The sequence below is a fragment of the Calidris pugnax genome, unplaced genomic scaffold (assembly GCF_001431845.1).
Source record: "Calidris pugnax isolate Ruff unplaced genomic scaffold, ASM143184v1 scaffold24, whole genome shotgun sequence".
Lineage (NCBI taxonomy): Eukaryota > Metazoa > Chordata > Aves > Charadriiformes > Scolopacidae > Calidris > Calidris pugnax.
Genome location: NW_015090922.1, coordinates 23,953,227 through 23,975,652, shown reverse-complemented (window position 1 = coordinate 23,975,652; position 22,426 = coordinate 23,953,227). Strand labels below are relative to the sequence as shown.

The 22,426-nt window shown below is 35.7% G+C and overlaps 1 protein-coding gene across 5 annotated transcripts in view; it reads left to right on the top strand.

Moving 5' to 3' along the window:
* Positions 1-22,426, top strand: part of RYR2 (ryanodine receptor 2 (cardiac)) — a 408,602-nt gene that overhangs the window by 245,044 nt on the left and 141,132 nt on the right. For all 5 annotated transcript variants that reach the window (XM_014950610.1, XM_014950613.1, XM_014950612.1 and 2 more), the window contains 4 exons: positions 7,476-7,623; positions 13,951-14,159; positions 15,935-16,109; positions 21,451-21,659. In XM_014950610.1, coding sequence (XP_014806096.1) covers positions 7,476-7,623; positions 13,951-14,159; positions 15,935-16,109; positions 21,451-21,659 — 741 coding nt within the window. The remainder of the gene's footprint in view (positions 1-7,475; positions 7,624-13,950; positions 14,160-15,934; positions 16,110-21,450; positions 21,660-22,426) is intronic.

Here is a 22,426-nt window from a genome sequence, read left to right as displayed (position 1 = left end):
CTCCATTCCCCATACATGCCCTACTTGCTTGGTGACAAAGCACAACATGCCAATTAAATCTACGCTTACTTATTACAATTTATAGTCTGGTGCGAGAAAATTTATGGAAGATAGCAGTGTATTTTTTAACTCCTTAGTCTTGCAATTACTGAACTATGCATTACCTGTTTTCTACATGAGTGTTTTAAAAGTTGACACCTATATCCTCAAAGGTATCTAAATGGACAAATAGGAATTAGGTATCTAAATCCATTTTGATGGCAAAGGACAAGTTGTTTTATAAACAGGTTATCATTATCATTTATACCTGTTAAATTTTAAAGTAAAATGGTGGCTCCTAGTTAGGTTTTCAGAGATTTTTTAAGCAGTTAGTGTGAATCAGGCTGTGATTTTGACTACCAGGTTGTGCTCTGAAGGAGACTTGGAGAAACGCTTCTACTCTAAATCTTGACTGGGCTGAGGTGTATGATCAGTATTGAACTGTTCTTCCCTACCAAGACGAAGACAATTATGGGCATGCAAAGAAGAACCTGTGGGTTTAAAAGTAGAAAGTTTAACTACCTACAAAGCTGATTGCATTTGGGTTGGAAAGCCACTTAAGTGGGGTTTTGCAGTCTTGGGTGCTTCTGCTTTAAACATCCAAATATTTTGTTTGGTCTAATACATTCAAACTGACAGAAGACTTCTGTGTGCTGAATGGAGGAGCACTGCTGTTGAGAATGTGCAGTGGTGAACAGTGTCATAGTTATACTTTCAACAGAGGATGGTTGTTAAGATCGTCAAAAGCTCAGGAATACTCATGTCCTTCTGAAAACAAAGCAACAAGATTAGCTGTATACTTTACTCCCTTATTCTTGGCAGATAAATTACAGTAGTCTCATGTATGATCAAGCAGGTTAATGATGAAAACTTTCCCACCAATAATATGTCCTGTAGAAACTGCCATGCTTGGGATGTTGATTTCCTCTTAATTCAATTATTTTTCTCTTTTCAAATAGTTATGTTTATTTTCTTCTGGAGAGAAGACAGTCAACTGAGTTGCAGGAGTGCTTACAGTGTGCAGATAACAAATACTGTTCATTAAAAATCAAAAAAAGAGAGCAGAATAGCAAGGTGCTCCTTTCTGGGTGCAGTGCAAAGATGCTTCTCATTTAGCTGATGTACACATCACATGGCAAGCTTCCAGCTGTTGTCCACACTGCTATGTGCTTCTGCTTGATTCCAAAGTTTGGTTCATGGGCTGCATTTTCTCATCCCATCATACTACTGTGACATGTTACAGTCATGTGACATGATGTTATGCTGTTATACTCTAAAGAGATCTTTCAGAGCTATGAAATAGTTTCCTAAGGGAAAGAAACTTGAGAGCTTTGAAAGTAGGTGAACTAATCACTGTGTAATACGTTAGAAACAGCAGTCATGCTGTGGCTGTAGGATGCATTAGATGATCTCGTAGGTTTGTTCCATCATGAGTACCGCTGCATTTTGGTATTATAGAATATGAAAAGTTAAAGGGATACTGTCAAGTAGTTCATGTATAAACCATTTTTTTCCTGTGATAATCTGGTAGGGAAAATTTCTTCCAAGTTTTAGATTTTTTTCTTCTTCTAAATCCACCACTGCTTCTCAGGATTTTTTCTTAACAAGGGGTAGCTGCTTTTTATGCATGACTATACACAGTATTTTTGTTCTGCTGCTGCAGAGCCAACAAGCCAGTCAGCAGAGGGAGCACAAGTTAACTAATAAATCCTGTTCTCAGAACTGTGCTGACAGCTGTGATGACACTGATCACAAACAAGTAAGTATTTTTTAGTAGGATAAACTCACAGTAGTTTATTGCTCCATGAAGGGAGCAGAAGGAAGAAAACAGGTAGGAAAACCCCCAGATTTCCTCTTGAAAGAACGTATTAAATAACAGGGGTAAATGGAAACCAAGCACAAAATAAGTATGAGAATACTTGACAGTGTCCCTTTAAGGCAGAATGTCATTGTCTGCAGTTTGGTTGTCTCTGAACTCAGGAAAAGGTAAATGATCAAAGACAGATAATGGAGATATGTCCCGGCAAAGGAACAATATAGTCTCAGTGTAACACAATTAAAACAATCACATTTGTGCTATGAGGGGGCTTTTGTTTAAATGTGTACAGATTTTGACATTATGTCCTATCATAATTATCTGAGGTTTTAGTGGGGGGTATTTTTAAGGATTTTTTCATTACAAGCTGATTGAAAAACAGCACTGAAATATAAAAGAATGCATTCGTGACTACATCTTCACAATCAAACAGAAAATATTAAGAACTCACACAATTTATCTATGAACTTACAGTATCAGTTGACATTCTTAATACTGTGATGTCATGTATACAGGAGAATCCCAACTTTTATATACATAAGGAAAAGATAGAAAGGCAAGATAAAAGAGGCAAGCTTAGAGATCAGAAAGAAAATGAAGATAATTTCAGGTACATTAGCCATCCCCTTCCTGAATATATGACTCTTAGGTCTCCCCCCTGTTGGTGAGGGTCGCAGCCACAGATTCTGACTTTCAAATTTTGCTTATGTGCATTGTCACCCTTACTCAAAGGGTGTCCTACTTTCTCTTCATGTTGGATTGTGTTTTGTGGCTGAAGAACCTAACAATCAGAAACCTCATTTATATTTTAAAAAAAAATATTACAAACCTCATAGATTTAACAATTGGTTATAAAAATCAGCAACGTAAAAAGTTCTTCCCACTGTGTGAACAGCATCTTAAAAAAGATGCTCTGTGCTTCCTTTCCGAGGAAAATTAGTCAGGATTGTAAAGCAATTATCAAGTCTGATATCTCTTTGGTATAAAATGCAAGACAGTTTGGTCTTTTAAAGTCAGGATCTTACTTCTTTTAGATTTTTGTAGAAAGTGTATGAAATCACTATTCGATTGGGAGCTGATCTTAGACTGCCTAGTGCTGTAATGCAAGAGAGGCACTGTTCTGGAAATTCAAGCAAAGGAAATATGGGTCTATGGGAAAAATCACAAGTTGAAAGCTTGTCACATATTTTCTCATTAAATATGCATTAAAAGGCATCTTGTCCTTGTAAAAACTTTCACATGTGACATTACTCATACTGATATATTAGTTCAATTTATAGCCAGGGCACATCCTGCCAGGCATTCCATATGGGTACAGTCCTCAGCAAAGATGGTGGAAGCTGTACATGTATTTCTAAGGATATACATACTTCTAAGGACAGAACTCAGCTGCTAGAATGCCAGGTTAGCAATACAACTTCTGCTTTGGGTGGATAAATTTAGGATTATTTGTTAACATGTCCAAGAATATGGCTTCAAGAAGACTTTATTGTGCTTTCCAGTTCTAGAATCTTGAAATTACTTCCTTTGTAAATAACAGTTTAGAATTATATTTTTCCTTTTCCCCCTATAAATTAATTTTTAATTTTAATGGTTTATGGTTAAACACGAGCTGCCATGATAGATGCAGAAAAGCTAGACCTCTGGATAACAAGATACGAAACGTATGTGTAGGTAAATGATACTGTTCACAGAGTGTATGCTGAACACTCACACAGTGGCACACTGAGCTAGGTTTGTGACAGCATTGCTGGCAAGACCACCAGTAGCATTTGTTGTGGCAATTGCTCAAAAATCTTCGTGGAAGTGCAGGATCCACAGACACAGCAGCAAGCAGAATCAATTCACAGCTGTGGAATGAGTGTTTTCTAATGGTGCAAATGAAGCTAGGAAAATAACAGCAGGTCTGTCTCACTGAGTATGTGCTGAAATATGTTTGCTTTGTGCTTGTTATTTAACAACCTTGGTTATGAGAACAAAATCATTTCAGTACCATACAGAATATGTACATGTACAGCTCTAACACTTTAAATCACAAAATTTATGATCCTGTTAAATTACTATCATGTTTTTCCTACTTTCTTCCTCATCTGTTCTCATTTTTCAGTCTTTTCCCATTTTTCTTTTTGATAGCCACTTATTTATGGAAATTTCTGGTGTCTTTTTGTTCCTTTTGGTCTAGTGATCTGTGTTGTTCCTGAACTTCTCAATGCTTTGGGAAGGCCCAGCAGAGCATACGTTTGCAGTATCACATTTATAGTTATGAGAACTTTATTATTCTTTATCATTTCAGATGTCTTTTAGAGGTTTATGTGAAGCTTTGGTTTTTGTTACTGAATTACTTCTGAATAGTACAACTTCATTACACTCAATGTATCTCTTAATACGTTCTTCTTAAGAGTTGCTTATGGAATTTACTATGGTTTTCTATGCTGCTGTAGACAGTTTGGGCACTCCTCTCTTGTTTTGTTCTTACTCTTACATGATGTCTGTCTACACAAGCTGCAAGACAGTTGCTAGTTTCAGTGCACTAGATCAGTTATCTACATGTCACGTACTCACTGAAGGAATGAATGCAGTTCTGCACCTCTTGGCTCCCAGAGTGTTTCCTCTGTGAATTATTTTGCAGCAGTGTTCATTACCTGTAATGGAAGTTTTAAAAAGCTTGTTGATATTTGTTGGGGGTTGTGTGTACAGGTATTTTTTCTGTAGTTCTTTTCTATTACTTTTAGGAGGTATATTTAATTAGGGCTATTGTTGACCAATTATCACCTATTTCAAATTCATGTATACCCTACAAATAAGTATGTATGTGCTGATGTAAGTAATTCTTTGTCTATCATTTGCTATATATAGCAAAATCTGCAGTGTACACCAGATAAAGTAATACTGAGTTTTCATGGTCAGTGTTACATCACTCAGGTTTAACATTATTTATTATGAGTTCCTTCCATTTACACTCAGGGTACATTCTGCCAGGCATTCCAGCTTTTCAAGGTTGCAATTCTTTTACTGAAGCAGTTCCAAATTAAATTCTAAATAACTAATGCAATGTTTGTGTTACATTAAATGAAGACAAAGTTGTTTAATAAAGTGGATAGGCTTTTTTTTTTTCCCCTGTGATACAATAGGTTATAAATTATATGAACTTCACGTATGTTACCTATCTCAAACCATATGAAACAGAATCTTGTTAACAAGTCTTTTTCTTTCTAATGACTCTACAAACAAGGAATTGGCAGAAAAGTCCACACAAAACACAGTCTTCTGGTGAAGCATTAGACTGTCAAACCTGGAAAATTCTGGCAAAAAAAAATACCCTTATGCTGAGTTTTCCTTCTTTTCACAGTCTACAATAGAAAACAATAAGTTTTCTGTAATGAATAGGAAGAATTAAGTCTACGTATGAATTGCAGCTGTACTCAATAAAAATTATTACTTCTAGCTAATCAGATTTCTTTTTGACTTGTTTGTGCAAAGCTCAATCACAGTATAGGATCATTCCTTTGATTAGCTACATTTAAACCACAGAGTTGCAGGAGATTGTTAGTACAAAAAACTTACGATGTCTATAACAATTACAGTTCTTAATTCAGGAATAAGTAAAACATTAAAAATTTAGATAGACATATCATAGGGGAAAAAAAACCAGAATTATTAAGAGAAAAATGCCTGCTTATATTCATATTTAAATAAGTAGTCAGATTCTTGAATGGGTGAAAAAGATCATAATACTAAATAAAATTAGACGCATGGAAAAAAATCTGTAAAATTGAGTTTGTTTAATAATTATGATTTCTTTTTTGTCACTCTGATTTTGTGCTTAGGCATTTTTAAAAGCACCGATACTATATTTCATTATCATAGATTGTTATCAGCTGTCTGCCAGTTAATGTGTGTTAATGGTTGCTATGGCAATTACCAGTGCATTAGTCTAACTGTATATAGTGCATAAGAAGTTACGTAATTGTTATTCCAAACTTCTCTTTCATATTTTTAAAGACAGTACTTCATAATATCTTTTAGACAGACAGTGTTTCAGAGGAAATTATTAATTATTTTTCTTTTTATGTCCTTTCCAAGATAAAGAATTGGTGTTTCATCTCTGATGTTAATGTGATTATTATTATATGAAATAATAATTTCTTCTAACATTTACTTCAACATTTTTGTGGTCCATTCTGGTCTGGAAGCAGCTCTTTCCCACATCTACCAAATTATATATTGGAAAAAGGGGGATGTCAACTTCAGTGTTTGGACTAAATAAGGGAAGTAGTTCAAATGGTCCTTGTGTTGGCCTTGTCCCTGTTCCTTCCCACTGAACATAACTAGAGCTGATATGGTGCAGAAATATGTGTCCTCAGCAATGCATTATCTTATCTTTCTGTTAGCCCTTTTAGCATATAGGTAATGCCTCTTCTGTAATATTTCTTCTCCTAGAAGGATCACTGGTAGGACCAGATATCATCAAGCACTGCTTAATAGCTGCACTTCAATGTTTGCTCACCACAATGAGGCAAAAGGCAGGTAGCCTTGTATCTAAGCAGTTAAAGGACAACAAAAGACGTGTGCAAGTATTTTTTTTCTGCCTGCAAAGGTAGAATGAAAACCACATAGACAGTGGTTTTCACACTGTAGTAAAGACTACATACCCAGTTTTTAATTATTATTTTTTTAAATAAGGTACTAGGAAGATGTAGAGTTCTTTGTAGGTTTCTCTCACTGCTAACAAGTGCTGACAGAATGTAAGAAGAAAATGTAGACAAGAAAGCAATTCTGTTAGTCACTAAAAATTATCCTAGCCATACAAATAATCCAGTTAAACAATGCTTTCTAATAAAATAATTTTGCACTAGAGGAAAACCTAATCAATTTTCCGTTAATAAACCTAACATATAGCATTTTAACCTTAACAATACATTAATTTCAGCTGGAGGTTTCAAAAAATTACGTATTTCAAAAATTGTCCACATAAAGCATATTAACCATATTTTTACAAGACCCTGTATTTTAGAAAAAATACATGTATTTAACATAGTAAAGCACAGGTTTATTAAGTATTTTACTATTTATTGTTTATTATTATACACATCAATATTTTTTATTAGTAGTGTTTTATCTTGTACTTTTGTTTATTTCTTGTTCATTCTTTGACTTTTTATATCTCTTTTTTTAGTGCCATAATTAAAAAAAAACCTATGTATTTGTGGTACAGGAATGACTCTAAGCTTTAGTTATGTGCCAGCTTCTTGTTATGGTAGCTGCTTCATGAACTGTATAAAATATAATCCCTTTGATTTTTCAGTCAAATTCTTTGCATTTATCATTCTTGCTGTCTGTATTGCTGTCCCATTAAGTAAATTTGATGGGAAATTAAAGCAGGTAAAAGCCACGCAGTTTCATTTGTGTGTGTATAACTTGCTTTTTTAGAAAATTCAGTGTTGTTACTAGTTTCCAGAGTATTGCAACTTCTTTGAATCCTTGCTGTATTTGCAGTTCCATACATTCAGATGATATAAATAGTAATTTTTATACTGCTGCTTTAGCACAATTTTGTCTTTAAGACAAAGCACAGTTTCTGAAATTGAATTGATAATATTGATTTTTCGTACTCGTGTAGGATGTGAAAAATCGACGAAATCCTCGCCTTGTACCTTATGCTCTTTTGGATGATCGGACAAAGAAGTCAAACAAAGACAGTCTTCGGGAAGCAGTCCGCACCCTTCTTGGCTATGGTTACAACCTGGAAGCTCCTGATCAAGATCATGGTAATTATTTTTGTTGGTTTGTTCTTCTCTCTCTCTCTCTTCCTGTCCCCATCTGCATGTGCCTCCCTTCCCTCCTTCCCCGCCCATCTCAAAAAAAAAAAAAAAAAGAAAAAGAGAATATTCCACTCCACTACTAGATTTGTTGGTCCAATAAAACAATCTGAATGGGTACTGTATCTCCAAAGCTAACAGGCCATCTCCATCTTATATTTTTTAGATTCTTTTGATCTTACTTTGTTGTTTCCTTTTTCTTGTCCTGTGGCTTCAAATGAAGAATTACAAAACAAAACATTTTTACATTAGTGGTATATTGCTCTATGTTTCATGCACTTCCTTTCACTCTTCATTTTGTAGATTTCATAGTTCAGATGAAGCAAACAAACAAAAAGCTTAAGTAATTTAAATCAGCATTGTGAATGCTACAATACACAACCATAAAATACAGAAAATCGGGAAAACATGTTTATAATCTTGCTCAATATATGGTGGTCTTATGTCTGGGAAAAACATGTATGGTTACATGTATGGAGAATACAGAATGTTAAGAAAGTAAAAGAAATCAGGAGATATAATGAACAAATAAAATAAATTCTCTTTTAGATTTTGGCTTTTAAAACAAGTTTTCCGTCATGCTGAGATCAAGTTTTAACATGAAGCATGAGAGGCATATTCTTGGTACTTTACTCTCATTCCAGAGCACTAACTACACATATAGAAAGGAACTGGTAGCATAATAGATATAACCCCTCTGCCATCATATTCTAGAAGTTCATTTGGAGATAGGAAACATGGAATAATCAAGGTGAAATTGAAGCTTACATCCTTATATTCTCAGCAAAGTATGGAAAACTTGAGAAATGTTTCTAAACCTTATCCTATCAATATATTGATTAATAAATGATTAATTTTCCTGCTTTATATTGTGATAGAATTGTTAATTTTGGACCTGTTTAGGCCATAGTAAGCATTTCTGCAGAAGATCTAACTTGTACCCAAAACGTACACGGGGAACCTGCCGTTTTCAATTTCTTTTCCAAAGCACATACCTGCTCTGATCCTCAGCTTTTATGCAAGATTGCTATTAAATTACACTTCTAAATAGGCATCACTGATACCATGAGAGTGTAACAAGGCTGGATTGCTGAATGAACAAAATGTCTGTTTCCTAGTGGGGTAGATTGCATTGGTGGCAAACCACCATGGTCTCACTGTTAAATTTGCCTATGCTTAGTCTGGAGAGTTTAAGACTGCAGCGTAATCTTGTGATTTCTTCCCCTCCCACTGTGGGAAGGAGATGCTGCACAGAGAGAGTGAGCATGGCTTCTGCTTGGTTCTGCAAAGGTGGTTTGGTTGGTATAGGAGGCTTTTGCCTCTTGTGAAGGTAAAGGGGCTGGCTAGTGATGTAGGGTGAGAGGGAGAGTAAGCTCGTTTTCCACAATTTCCTCCAAATCCCACTGAACAATATTAAGCCCTTTTTCTCATTTACAGCTTTGAGAACTATGTGCCCCTGCCTTTCCTTGGGAATGAATGGCTGGAAAATTTTGTTTTTTCCTTATGATGCAGAGATTCTTGAGCTAGTTCTGTGCATGGAGTTACTAATGAAAAGTAAGAAATACAATTGCAATCCTTGCCTCTGAAAGGTGTCAGTCATCAATCCTGTTGCAAAACTTCCAGAGGAAAGGACCTGCAGAACAGTGTCCCACAAACTGTTTTTTTCTTAGAGAAAGACTGGAATTGCATTCAGGAAAAGGTTTTTATACTCATTTTGGGGATTTAGATTTTACAGTTTATGAACCTTTCAAGTTTTTGAGCTGCATAAAACATGTCATAGGGATCTCCTTTCATCTGCCAAAATACATACAGTTATTAAAGGATTTAGAGCCCTCTAGTGGTGTTCTGCATCTCTGTTCATTAATTTTATTTTAAGCATTGCTTTACAAAATCTCTGTTCATTAATTTTATTTTAAGCATTGCTCTATGCTCTATGGCATCAGTTTTTATGCTTTATTATTATTAATTACTGGTTTTCCACAGGAAATGTATTTTTGGGATTGTTTAGAATCTAGAAAGCATTAGGTGCAATGGCAATGAATTCTCAGTTCACATGCTTTATCTCCTGTATAGGTGAGGTACTGAGGGTCTTCAGAAGTGTTTTTAAGATATTAATTATGTAGAACATCAAAGAGAAAATTTTACTGGTAATGAATTACGTGGCAGAGACTTCAGATTTGCTTCCAGGAAACTTAATGAGCCTGACCTAACTGAAGTCAGGCATTTGGTGGCATAAGAAGTAAGTTCTGAGGGATGTGATTTTATAGGCTATTGAAGATAATATTGGAAACGTGGAGCCTGATGTGACTGAGAAAACAGAAGAGAAAGGGAGAGTTTAGTAACAAACTGGATGGCTACGTGCAGACATATTTGAGCTTATAACAAACTCAGGAAGAGGAGGAGTTAGGGTGATCAGATCAGAATACTGAATTTTCAAAGGCTGCACACGCTTTAGTACCTTACAAATTTATGGAAAAAGATCCTGAATGCTTGAAGCATTCTTTTTCCTAATCTGAGAGAAAGATTAAGAGTGATTCCCGAGTCATGTGATTTGATTAATGTAAAGAAAACTGTTAAAATACCAGAGGGTACAGTAGTTGAGAAAATTTAAGGAAGAAGGATCAAGAGTTTCATTTAACATTGCATCTTGTGCTTTGTGAAAATGTTTTCATCTTTCAAAAGTGTGATTTTTATCATTTCAAGCTACCTTATGGCTTGAACTGATAGTAGGGTCTTGGAAACAAGTGTCAGAAACAGACTGTAGGACTGTGTAATAAGTAAGCAACAGTGAGGGAGGTTTGTATGTACTCACCATATAAGACTCTACTTGTTTTAGCAGAAGATGCCACATAAAGAAAATATGTAGAGTAGCAAAAGGCATCTCAGTGAGGGAAAACTCAGTATATAGTGATATAAAGTAATGAAGGAAAGCATAAAGAAGGTAAAGTTTAACGTGTTAGGGGGATGTTAGAAGGATTTTAGGAGTGGCCATCTCCAAGGCACCAAGTAGGCTCATGAGTAGTAGTATTCAAGTAATATTCTTAGGGCATTTTTGAGAACATTTTCCATAGGTAGGAGGTGGATGCCACATAGCTGTAGATGAATCAGTAAAGGCATTTTTTTTGAGACAGTATGTTCAGTGCAATGAGGGAAAGAGGAAAACTGGAGAAGTAGGTAAGTCTAAGATTTGTGGTTTTGTGAATGAGAGAAACAAAAGTACATTTCTGTGGGAGCAGATTGATGTGGAATGGATGGTGGGAAAACACAGGAAAAGAGTGGAAGTAGGAGTAAAGGAGCGGGATAACCCACAAGAGACATGGATGGATAGATGGAGAGTTACGTCAGAGTTTAGAGATCCAAGTCCAAAACTATTGTTTGTTAGTTGTCAAGAAAAAAAGGAGAAAATAGATTTACTTATGTCTCAAAGCAGTACTTGTACCAAAATACTTTTTCTCCCTTTAAAAAATCTTTGCTTATGCATTCCACAAATGTTATAAAGCAGAAATGTGAGGCATAAAGTAAGCTTCTATCTACTGCTGTCACAAAGCAGAGTAACGTGCTTATGTTGTAACCCTTCCCTTGGGATTTCTTTTGTTCTCTTTATCTGAAGCAGCCCAATAACCACACAGCTTACATTTTTTTTCAGTATTATTTATGCCATTATTCTTCCATGGAGTTAGAGAACCAGTGAATACATTTTGGAGAAGTTGAATGTGTCAAAGTTTAACTTTAGCCTCCTTTGAAAGTCTTCATGTAGCCATTTTGGTCTTTGAGAAAAAATATTTATAATTACCTGGTGAAGAGGGAATTTTTAACTTAAATACTCTTAAACTAGCTTCTTATGAATGACTTGCAATTAAGAGAATTTTGAAATGAAGCATAGTAAGCTACGATAAGCATATGTGATCATGCTACAGATACTTAACCAAATGAATCAGTGCCTGTGAAAGCTTTTGTTTTCACACAACTATTAATTTATTTTACGTTCAATTGCACTAGACAAGAAATGTGAACAAGCTCTTTTTCTTCATCTCAGCTTGACAATTGACTAACTTTGAAGTGAGAAGTGGCAGTTTTTAAGGCACACTGTGAAGTCTTGGAGTCATCTGACTATCTCTTCAACAGTTTGAGAGATAATAAAGGAGAATATTCAATACAACTCAAACTTAGCGTCTTGTTATTTCTGTTCTTTCACTAGCTAAATAATATTTTCTAAATAGTACCCTGGCTGTGACTAGGTTTTCATTTGCTCTTGAACAGTAACTTGCTTTGCCTTAAACAGGAGTTGCCTTTAACACTACTTTTATGCACTTCTTAAGGGCATCTTTATTCTTTCCAGATTTGTTGCCCTTTATCTTGACAGAAGTTAATATATTTTTTCCTGAAGCATGAATATACTTACATTGTGATTTTTGGTGTTATTAAGCAAGTCTTGCATGAAGCTTTTTATGATACTATTGTCTGTTTTCCATTGCTTCTGCAAAAACATCTAAGTCGTAACCTTCATTCTATTATTTATTATAATACTTAAGAAATGCAGTAATACATTTTTTATAACAATGACATAATTAAGAAATCTAAATTTTCAAATATAGATGAGAAGATTAGATGAATTGATCATGATATCTAGATAAAGAAGATGTCTGAGTTGAGAAATCTTGTTTCAAAGACAAACATCTGTCTTTCATAGTGATTGAAAGATTAATATAGTCTGTATTTTGTTGGGGTTTGTATATTTGGTGTTTTTGTTTTGTTTAAAATAACTGAGAGCCCAGCTTATAGAATCATGGAATTGCTGAGGTCTTGAGATCATCTGGTCAAGCAGAGTCAGCTAAAGCAGCTCCAGGACCATGTACAGATGGGTTTTGGTTATCTGCAAGGATGGAGTCTCCACAACTGTTGCAACCTGTTCCAGCGTTTGACCACCTTCACAGTAAAGAGTGTTTTCTTGTGTTCAGATGGAATTTCATGGTTTTTAACTTGTGCCTATTGCCTCTTGCCCTGTCACCAGGTACCATTGAGAACAGTCTGGCTCCCTTTTCTTGATTCCCTCCTACCAGATATTTATACTCATAAATGAGGTTATCCCCTGAGCTTTCTCTTTTCTGGGCTGCACAGTCTCAGCTGTCTCAGCCCCTCCTCATAAGATGGCTCAGCCCCTTTCTCATCTTTATGGCCCTGTGCTGTACTTGTTGCAGTAAATTGGTGTCTTTCTTGCATTGGTGAGCTCAGAACTGGACGCAGAACTCCAGATGTGGCTTCAGTTGCACCGAGTAGAGGGGAGGGGTTATCTCCCCAAACCTGTTGGCATGGCTGTTCCTAATGCAGTCCAGGATACTTCTGTCATTCTTTATTGTGAGGCTACATTACTGACTTACGTTCCTCTTGTGTACCAGGTCCTCCAGGTCCTCTCTGCTTAGCTGGTTTCCAGCCTCCAGTGTATTCTGTTGCCTGGGGTTATTCTTACCCTGTATTTCTCCTTGTTGAACTTCATGAGATTCCTCTCAGCCAATTATCCAGCCTGTTGAGATCCCTCTGAATGCCAGCACAACTGTCTGGTGCATCCGCTGCTCTTTCCAGTGTTTTTTTCATCTGCAGACTTGCTGTAGGTGTACTCTGTTCCATTATTCTGTTCCTAAATGAGGATGTCTTGGCTCCAATACCCCTGTAGACCCCAGTACCCCTGGCATACTCCACTACACCACCCATATTGGTCTGCCTGCATATCTTGACACACAAATTCTGAACTGGCTCCTGAACCATCCTAAAGCACTACTCCATGCATTCCAGTTGCTCTTGCACGGAAGGGCAACTCTTCCTCATAATCTTTCCATCCTATCTTTCCTAAAAAACGTGTATCCATCCATTGCAATACTCTAATCATGTGAGTTATTCCACCATGCTTCTGTTATCCTAATGAGGATTTTAGCCCTGTAACTGCACTTAGACTTCTAAGTTCTACTTTTGGTGGGGTTTTTTGTTTGGGTTTTTTTTGGTTTTTTTTTTGTTTTGTTTTTTTTTAGATTTCCCCATGCTGAATGAATTAGTGTAGGGTCATTTTAAAGAGGTGCCCAAGTGAGCTGATTTCCCAGAATAGGCAAGGGTGCTTTCCCCATAATGCTGTTCTGCAAGCACTTTCTTCTTTGCATGCCTATGCTCAAAGGGATTTCTTTGCCTTTTGGGTTCACTGCCTTAATTTGTCAGTAGTTGAATGCAGTACTTTTGGCATTAGGGTTTTTTTTCTTCTTTTTTTTTATTATTTTTTAAACTTTACAGCAATGAGGCTGGATGTGTGCAGTGGGATAATGGAAAAATTCAGGATCTTCCGCACAGAAAAGACTTACGCAGTGAAGGCTGGGAAGTGGTACTTCGAGTTTGAGGCAGTTACTGCAGGAGACATGAGAGTTGGCTGGACCAGGCCAGGTTGTCTGCCAGACCAGGAACTTGGCTCAGATGAAGAAGCTTTTGTTTTTGATGGCTTTAAGGTTTGTATATATTTATCTGTAATAATATGAGTGATTGCAGACTTTTAATTTTTTTGCTTATTCCATGTGTCATTGCCTCAACTTAATTGCCTTCTCTTCTTTCATTTCTGTTTTATGAAATTCTTTCTTTCTCTCTCTTTGAGAATAATTTGTAATTAACTATGGATAATTTCTTTAAATTTTTACTCTGTTTTCCTCTCTATAAGAAGTGCCATTAGGGAATAACCATGGTTAAGATTATTAGCAGTAAGTGTTTGAGGCAAACTTTGATACTTTTTACAGGAATGTAAAAGTTACAAAGAGCATACCTAGGTTTTTATGGAAATCTTTATGGTTTAGAGTAAATGAGGTACGATAGAACCAGTAATTTTTGCTGAAATTTAACCCTGCATGAGAAAACGAAATATTGAAATCTAGTAGTAAAAATATATAGGAAAACAAACTATTTTATATGTTACAGATTTTCATCAGAATAGATTAAATGACTCATTAAAACCTTTTATTTCATTATGAAGGCAAGTGCAACTGCTATCCAAACCATAATTACTATTAAGGCTACTGATGACTCGGGTCAAAATGTTTCCTGTATCTGATGTTGGAATTAATTTCCTTTATTACTATTACAAAATGTAATAGAAATCAACAGTATTCCTGGCTGTTCCCGGTCAGACCAAGCTCTCAAGCTGTATTTTATTCATATTGTTGGAATTTAATTTTTTTTCCAGTCCTGTATTACATGAGAATATGCCTTAAAAAGGGAACTGAAAAGTTATTTTTTAAAATACCTGATTGGCTTAAGTAAACTGTTCAAGTCCTGTGACTTTACTAGAATAGCTTTGTAGTAGTTTGCCTTCTGAATCTTAGGTTTTGACCTTTAGATCTCAGCCCACAAAACTATTTTGTTGTCTTTGATTTTAATGGATTCTCTCATTGGCTGGAGAAAAGCTTTTGACCTTCAAGATACCTAAAAAGGACATTTTTTTGGTAGGATTTTCCAGATAGATACAGAGGATAAAAATCTACTTGTGATGGAATATATGAATAAGGAACCTATTTTTTATTAACACTGCTTTGTCTTATGTGTGTTACAGTAGTTCTTAGTAGATGTAAATTTATTTGAATTCCAATCCAAGACCCTACCCAAAGCCTTTGCAGTCTTTGAACTTGAAGGTCAGTCATATGAATCTTTAATCATGCCCTTAGCTAATCTGGAAATTATCAGAAGCTCAGAGTGTCCCATCCACAGACAATTGTATTCCTTTCAAAATCTAGTATGATAGGAAGTTTATTTTTACACAACATTTTTACAATTATACTTAAGGAAAAAATAAAGCTTGTTTGGAAGCTCTGAATTTATAGTCTATAAGTTAAACAAAAGCAATTGCTTTAAAAAAGTTTGTGAAGCAGCTATTTAACATTGTAATTGATAGCAGATTATTTTCATTACAAATCTTTATGGGGCTTCTGCATAAAAAGAAGCCATGCTCTTACTTGTTACTATGAAGTTGAAATAGCAATTTTCCCTGTCAGCTCACGTAGCAACGTTTTACAATACTGATGTGAGAGGTGCTTGCAGGATATTAATTGTTGGATTTTAATTTTCAAAGTCAACTTGAAGTACCCACAGGCATTGTTTTGGAATTATATGCTGTGAAAGTGTTAATTTTAGTACCATCTTAATTGAGGGGGGCTAATTATTAGTTGTACCACTGACGAAGAGGGGAACTCATACATTGTCACTATTACTCTTTGAAATTCTTTAAAATCCTTTTCAGGCACAGAGGTGGCATCAAGGTAATGAGCATTTTGGCCGCTCTTGGTTGGCAGGAGATGTTGTTGGATGTATGGTTGACATGAATGAGCACACTATGATGTTCACCCTAAATGGTGAAATCCTGCTGGATGACTCAGGTTCAGAACTTGCATTCAAAGACTTTGAGGTTGGTGACGGTAAGTACTGTAATACATTGTGCTGTTAACTTGCTGTTGTTGCCCAACTTTTGCTCCACCTTTAATGCGATTTGCTGCTTGTTTTTCTTTTCTTTTTCCTTTTCCCCTCCCTCACTCTAGCAAAGTACCTCTTGTCCTTTTCTCTCTTTGATTAGTATCAAGGCTTTGGAAAGGAGGTGTGCTGGGTGTAACTATGAGGCAAGGGCTTTTTCTGCGGTGAAGTTTGCAGCAATCTTTTGTGATCAGACCTTTTGACTATTTTGCAGGGAAGTGTCTGGGGTTTCAAATCTATGATTTATAACATTTCATCTGCACTGCAGCAGGTCACCATATGATATAACAGAATCATAGAATGAATCATAGCATGATTTGGATTGGAAGACACCTTTGAAGATCATCTAGTTCAACCCTCCCCCACCATGGACAGTGACATCAAATTTTGTCTAGATCAAGTACCGAAATACTACCAAATTTCTGTCAAATTAGTGAGAACTTAAGGTAGGGAGTTTAAACCACCTTTAAGGTTTTTTTTTAGCTCTAGGAAGGAAAATGACACCTGATCCAAGGTAAAGCCAGCTGATACAAAGTTAGCCTCTGGAATTTTTCACTTAATTCTAAACCAACAGATTGAGTTTTGTGCCTGTTGTTGTAGTGTTCTTAGTGTAACTTTGAGAGTCTACAGCAAATTTTAGCTTGTCATGAGGCCGAAGTTTATGAGATTGAAAAGATGCCAAAGATTGTGAGATTGTGTCAGGTGCCACATTGATTCTATATCACAAAGGTATTTTTGTTTATAAATTTAATTACATACTTGTGTGTGAATAAAAGGGTAAGAAATTGCATTAATGTAGATAACTGCCTAAAATTCCTGAACTACGGTAATGTAAAAAAAAAGTAATTCCAAGCTTTAATCTTTCCCTTTCATTTCTGGTAGGTACATATATTCTGGCAAATATATTATACATGTGTTAAATAATACATCTGTGTTTGAGAGAGAAAGTAAAATTTTTGAACAGTAAAAGCTGGAAATGATACTTTAGGGTTACTGATCCCTGTTCCCAGGGGAAATATGATTCTTATTAATTAGGCAGTTCTTTGCTTGAATTTTAACCACTTTACTTTCATCTGGATTTCAGATTATTTTAATTTCAGGAGTGCATTGGGAGAAGATTTTTTTTTTCCTCCCTTCTTCTGTCACACCATAGGAATTAGAAATAATTTGATTTCATTGAAAATGAGATAATTGCCACCAATTTTCTAGACTCATGCATGTTACTTTACTGCCTTCAGATTTCCTTAGATACTGTGCTGACATGATGAGGAAAAGGGATGCATGAATTGGCTTTCTTTTAGTGGCATGAGCATTAAATCATGCTGGTGCCATTAAATTATAATGGCTTTCCAGTTTTTTGCCAATATAATCCCATTAAGAGAGGGATTCTGAGAGAAGTGGGAATTGCATGAAATTCTGAGGGTCACCAGTTTGACCACTATTTTGATTTCAAATTTAATGAAATCACAGTGGTGTAGCTTTTTGGTGCTTGTTTCCAGCTGCAGGTTCAGATTTAGAGAGATCTCTGCTGAGTCTGAAACCGCTAATGTAGTTCCCAGTTTGACATGGAACCTGAAGCCATGTCAAAGCCATGTCAAAGACTTAATGTCAATGTCAAGCCTCTCAGATTTTTCACAAAGTCCTTTTAATTCACATTAAGTTCCTCTAGGGTTGTGTTTGTAGAAAAGAGCTTGCCTTTGAAATAAAGCTTTCTTATTCTGCTTTCAAACGAACGTGCTGATTGATTTCAGATTTAATAACTTGGATGAATATTATGGATATTTCCTATACAGTTCATGGGAGGGGAGGGCATCTATATGTATGTGTGTATATATATAAACACACGTATATAATACCCGAATTAAATATGACTTTTTATAGAGCTTTCATTTTTTTGTAGGCTGGTTTTAGTTTGGTTTTGTTAATGGTTCTAGCTTAAGAGCATTGAGACCTTTCTGCAGGTCACTTCTGTCAGTGAATCTTGTGCATGCCATATGCTGCTGCAGAAAGGGACCTTTCACTTTAGAAAAAAAGGTAGAATTTCTGGTCAGACCCCAATGTCCTGCTTTGAAGAGTCTGACTATAAATCAGTCCTGTGGTTTTAATTTACGTAGGAACAGTGAAAAGGGAATATGGTACTCTGCCAGCTTACTAGTAAGACTCTCATGCTGCATCTTACATAAGATACCATCTAACTGTAAAATTGTTAAACATAATGGCATATTATTATGTGTTTGTGCAAGAGAATTTCATACTGTAGATATGCACAAGTACACTGAGCAAACCAAATTTTGTTTTGTCAACTCATGATCTCTGTGAGCATGACCTGTTTGTAGTGAGTGTTTGACAAATTGGGTCAGGAGGTTCATCCTATATTCTTGAAAGTAGGGAATATCATAAAAAGTGTTGCTCTCCTATGCTTTGCCACATGTGACAGACAATGCTAGAGGGTTAGTTTTCTTGTGGTGGTGTTAGTCTTTCTACTTGATTTGCTGTTTCCTACAATAAAATAAAAGTTTGGCTCCATAGCTCAGTTGTTATCCTGGAGATTAAGAGCCAGGTCACGGGTAAATAATCTTTTTATGCACCTCCAGCATGCAAGGGCTCCACAGGATCTGTGGAGTATCACATCTAATATGGCTGGGTGCCCATTTAGAGAAGGGTACTGAAAGTTAATTTGTGTTCCATAGTAAGACACGTAACTGCTTTACCAGCACACGCCCTGTAAGATGAGATGCCATATCTCTTCCAGATACAGAAAAGCCCTGAAACACCTTACTGACAACTATGCAATTGACAAATCAGTGCAGAATTTCACCAGAGACAGAAGTAGCGCTTCCATGATTAGGACTGGCACTGTTTATGAATGGAGTATAAATACCAGTGCCAGTCCAGCTGATTGATTTATATCTGCTTGTGTTTGAACACTTATTTTATGCTTTTGCTCCTTTGTGATTTCTATTAAAATATAGCAGTGTTTCTACCAAAAAACTGGTTAGGTCACTATTCTGTTTTAAACAGCAGTGGATAGCAAATGCCTGTGGATATGTCAGAACAGGGTAAGTAGATAGTGATACAGTTGCTCAGCCTCCAGTGATTTCTGGTTCAGGAGCTTTCTGATGGCAAACATGATATGTTTCTGTTGAAAAGTCTTGATGGTTTTGTGTGTGTGTGTTATGTGGGGGTTTTTTGTTTGGTTGGTTGTTTTTTTTATTTCCCACATGAAGGTCTCTAAACACTTTTTGAATCAATGTGAGCTGTTATGCCGTAATGCTATGTGATAGAGAATTCCACAGCGTTATTGTCAGGTGTATAAGGAAGTCCCTCCCTTTGTTTTGAAGATTGCTACCAAACAGTTTCTTTCATCATAATTTTTGTTATGAAAGACATTGAAAAATCATTTACTGTTCATCTTCTCTATGTATCATACCTCCTTAATTTATTTTTGGAGGCTGGAATAGTATGATTTCTTTAATTATTGCTGATAAGAAAGCAGTTTCATTTCCATTAGACGTTTTTAGATCTATTGTATCCTTTTTGAGATGTGGAAAGCAAAATTCTTCATAAGGTTCTAAATGTGGGTGCCATACATCCTGGAAACATCTGAAAATGTTTTACATCAATAAGTACTGGAAATTAAATGTTGAGGTGATTGAGACAGAGAAAGCACATACTTTAGGCTGCATATACCTATGTGGTTTACAGCAAATCTAATGTCATTTTTGGTTAATACTGTGAATATTCACAGTGTCACAACTGTTTCTATGAAAACCTATTCTCAAACAACTTGATGCCCACTGGAGGCTGTTACTGTTCTTGAGTGATGAGCTGAGATTTATAAGCTTATTGAAAATAGAATTTTGACTTTTGGCTTTGCTTAAAAACTTTTGCAACAGCTTATGGCTTCCTTTAACTCAACAGGGAACGTAGTAAATTCTCCCATACTAAAGCTGCTGAGCTCTACCACAGTGTAAATCTATATATTCTATTAGAACCTTCCCAGTTATGTGTTGTATAATAGAATTTTGTTTCATTTAATGCTGGAAGATACTCCTTATTATTGTCTGTCATTGAATTTGCACTGGCAGAATGGACATAAATCCTGCTGTCTAAATCACCTATGTTATCTGAGAAGTTCTTGCCTTGTGATTTAAGAGCCTTGTTAGGAAGGTAAACATCTGGAATACACTAATAGTTTATGTCCTTTGATTTATCATGCCTAATACACATGCTAGTCAGTCTTGTGTGTCTGTAATAAAATCTTCAGAAGGTGGTACTAAAGGCTGATTTTGTATCTGTTGAGCAGTTGTTCCTATAGGAATGGTGTTGATGGTGCTCTGGAGTTTGCTTTTGTCACTAAAGATCATTTAATGAACACATATTTTGCTCTCCTCCCCTCCTCCCCCTCTTTATTTTTTTCAATCTGGGCAGCCTATAGAACAGTGAGGAACTTTGTCGTTATACCCTTTAATAACTGGTATATTCACTTGAACCAGAATCATTGAACAGAGCTTCATGTTTCTTGTTGATACAAAAGAAAAGGTTTTGTTAATAACTGGGTCAAATGAATCTGAAGAGTGGTTTGTAGTTGAGGAAATTCAAAATCAGGATAAAAAAAGAAGAAATAAAAGATTTGTTTAGGTTTTTAGACTGTGATTCTGAACCTGAGGAAAAAAAGAAACCCAAACATTTTTTAAAAAAATACAAAGGAGTCACAACTGAGTTCCCTGTGCTAGTGAAACGATAAGAGTGGAGGCATACAAGTGCGAAGCTGATTCAAAAGTAAAAACAAAAAACCTAACCCAAAACCAAAGTACTCCAAGTTTCATGAAGCTACAGTATCTTATTGTCAGTTCTCATTATCTAGAGTCACAAAGTCTTATGAAGTTTTTTAATTAATTAATTTTAATATTTTTTAAGTAATTTTTGAGGTTCTCTCAAAATACCATCACTAATGGAATTTTAGGAAGAATATCAGTAGTAGTAAGGCTTGGAGTAAAATTGGCAACACTCTACTGGCTTAGCAGGGAGATCTGTTTGTCAGGCTCCTTGAAGTACTCTTAGATTTCTGTGAAGTAAATTGAGTGTTGCATGAAGAGATCCATGTTTATTAGAGAGCTTTTCGTTTTCAGAATAATATTTGAGATACAATATTGGTTATGTGCTCTTGATGACTGTTTACATTTATACTGTTTGCTTTTTGGAATTTGTTTTAATTGGGTTATGGAAGACAGCAGTTCTCTGATGTTCATGAAGTACAACCCATGTGTTCTTTCATCTTGTTTTAAGGATTTCTACCTGTATGCAGCCTGGGCCCATCTCAAGTGGGAAGAATGAACTTTGGAAAAGATGTCAGCACTCTAAAATATTTCACTATCTGTGGCTTACAGGAAGGGTATGAACCCTTTGCTGTTAATACAAACAGAGACATCACTATTTGGCTGAGTAAAAGGCTCCCTCAGTTTCTACCAGTGCCACAAAATCATGAACACATTGAGGTTTGTAATCCTATTAAAAGGTTTCTAGACTCTTCTATGAATATGTTTGAATTATGTTTTTGCTTTTGCACTTCTAGACAAGATTTTTAATGTGATATGTTGAGCCGATTCTGGATGACCCTTGCACAAGTTTCTTATATTGAGTGGAGTTGCAAATACTGTAATTATTTGGTTGATAGTATTACTTTGTCTGTGAAATCTATCATATGTGTAAACATAACATTCTCAGAGACAAATTCAACAAGATGTTCTCAGTAAGAGCTCCTTGTGCAGTGAGAGCTATGTTTGTAAACAACTTCCAGAAATTCAGCATTTCTACATAACAAATACCATGTGTTCTGGTGCACACACTTTGTGAAGTGATTTTTCCATAACTATTTGGTTTTAATTTCAGTAAATTTTTATTAGCCAGTTGTGTCAACACTTCTGTCGCAATCAGTTGAGCATCTTGATGGAACTGAATTCACACCTTGTAGGCCTACCATGAAGTCGTTATGAAATTGATGAAATAAGTACTCTTTTTCAGCTGATGTGTATCACCCTGTAGGATTTAGGAAATACTTTGTGTTCTTGCATATGTTCACATATGATTTATATTAGTTGATTTGTGTTGTTTTGAGTGGGGTTGTCTTTATGTTGCAAACAGTTATGATGAAAAAGGTAATTCGTTTGATTTAACAATGGAACAACAAAAACCTCCAGTCCTTATAGTTACTATTTCCCATTGAAACGGCAGCACGTTTACAATACATTTTCCTATTGACAGC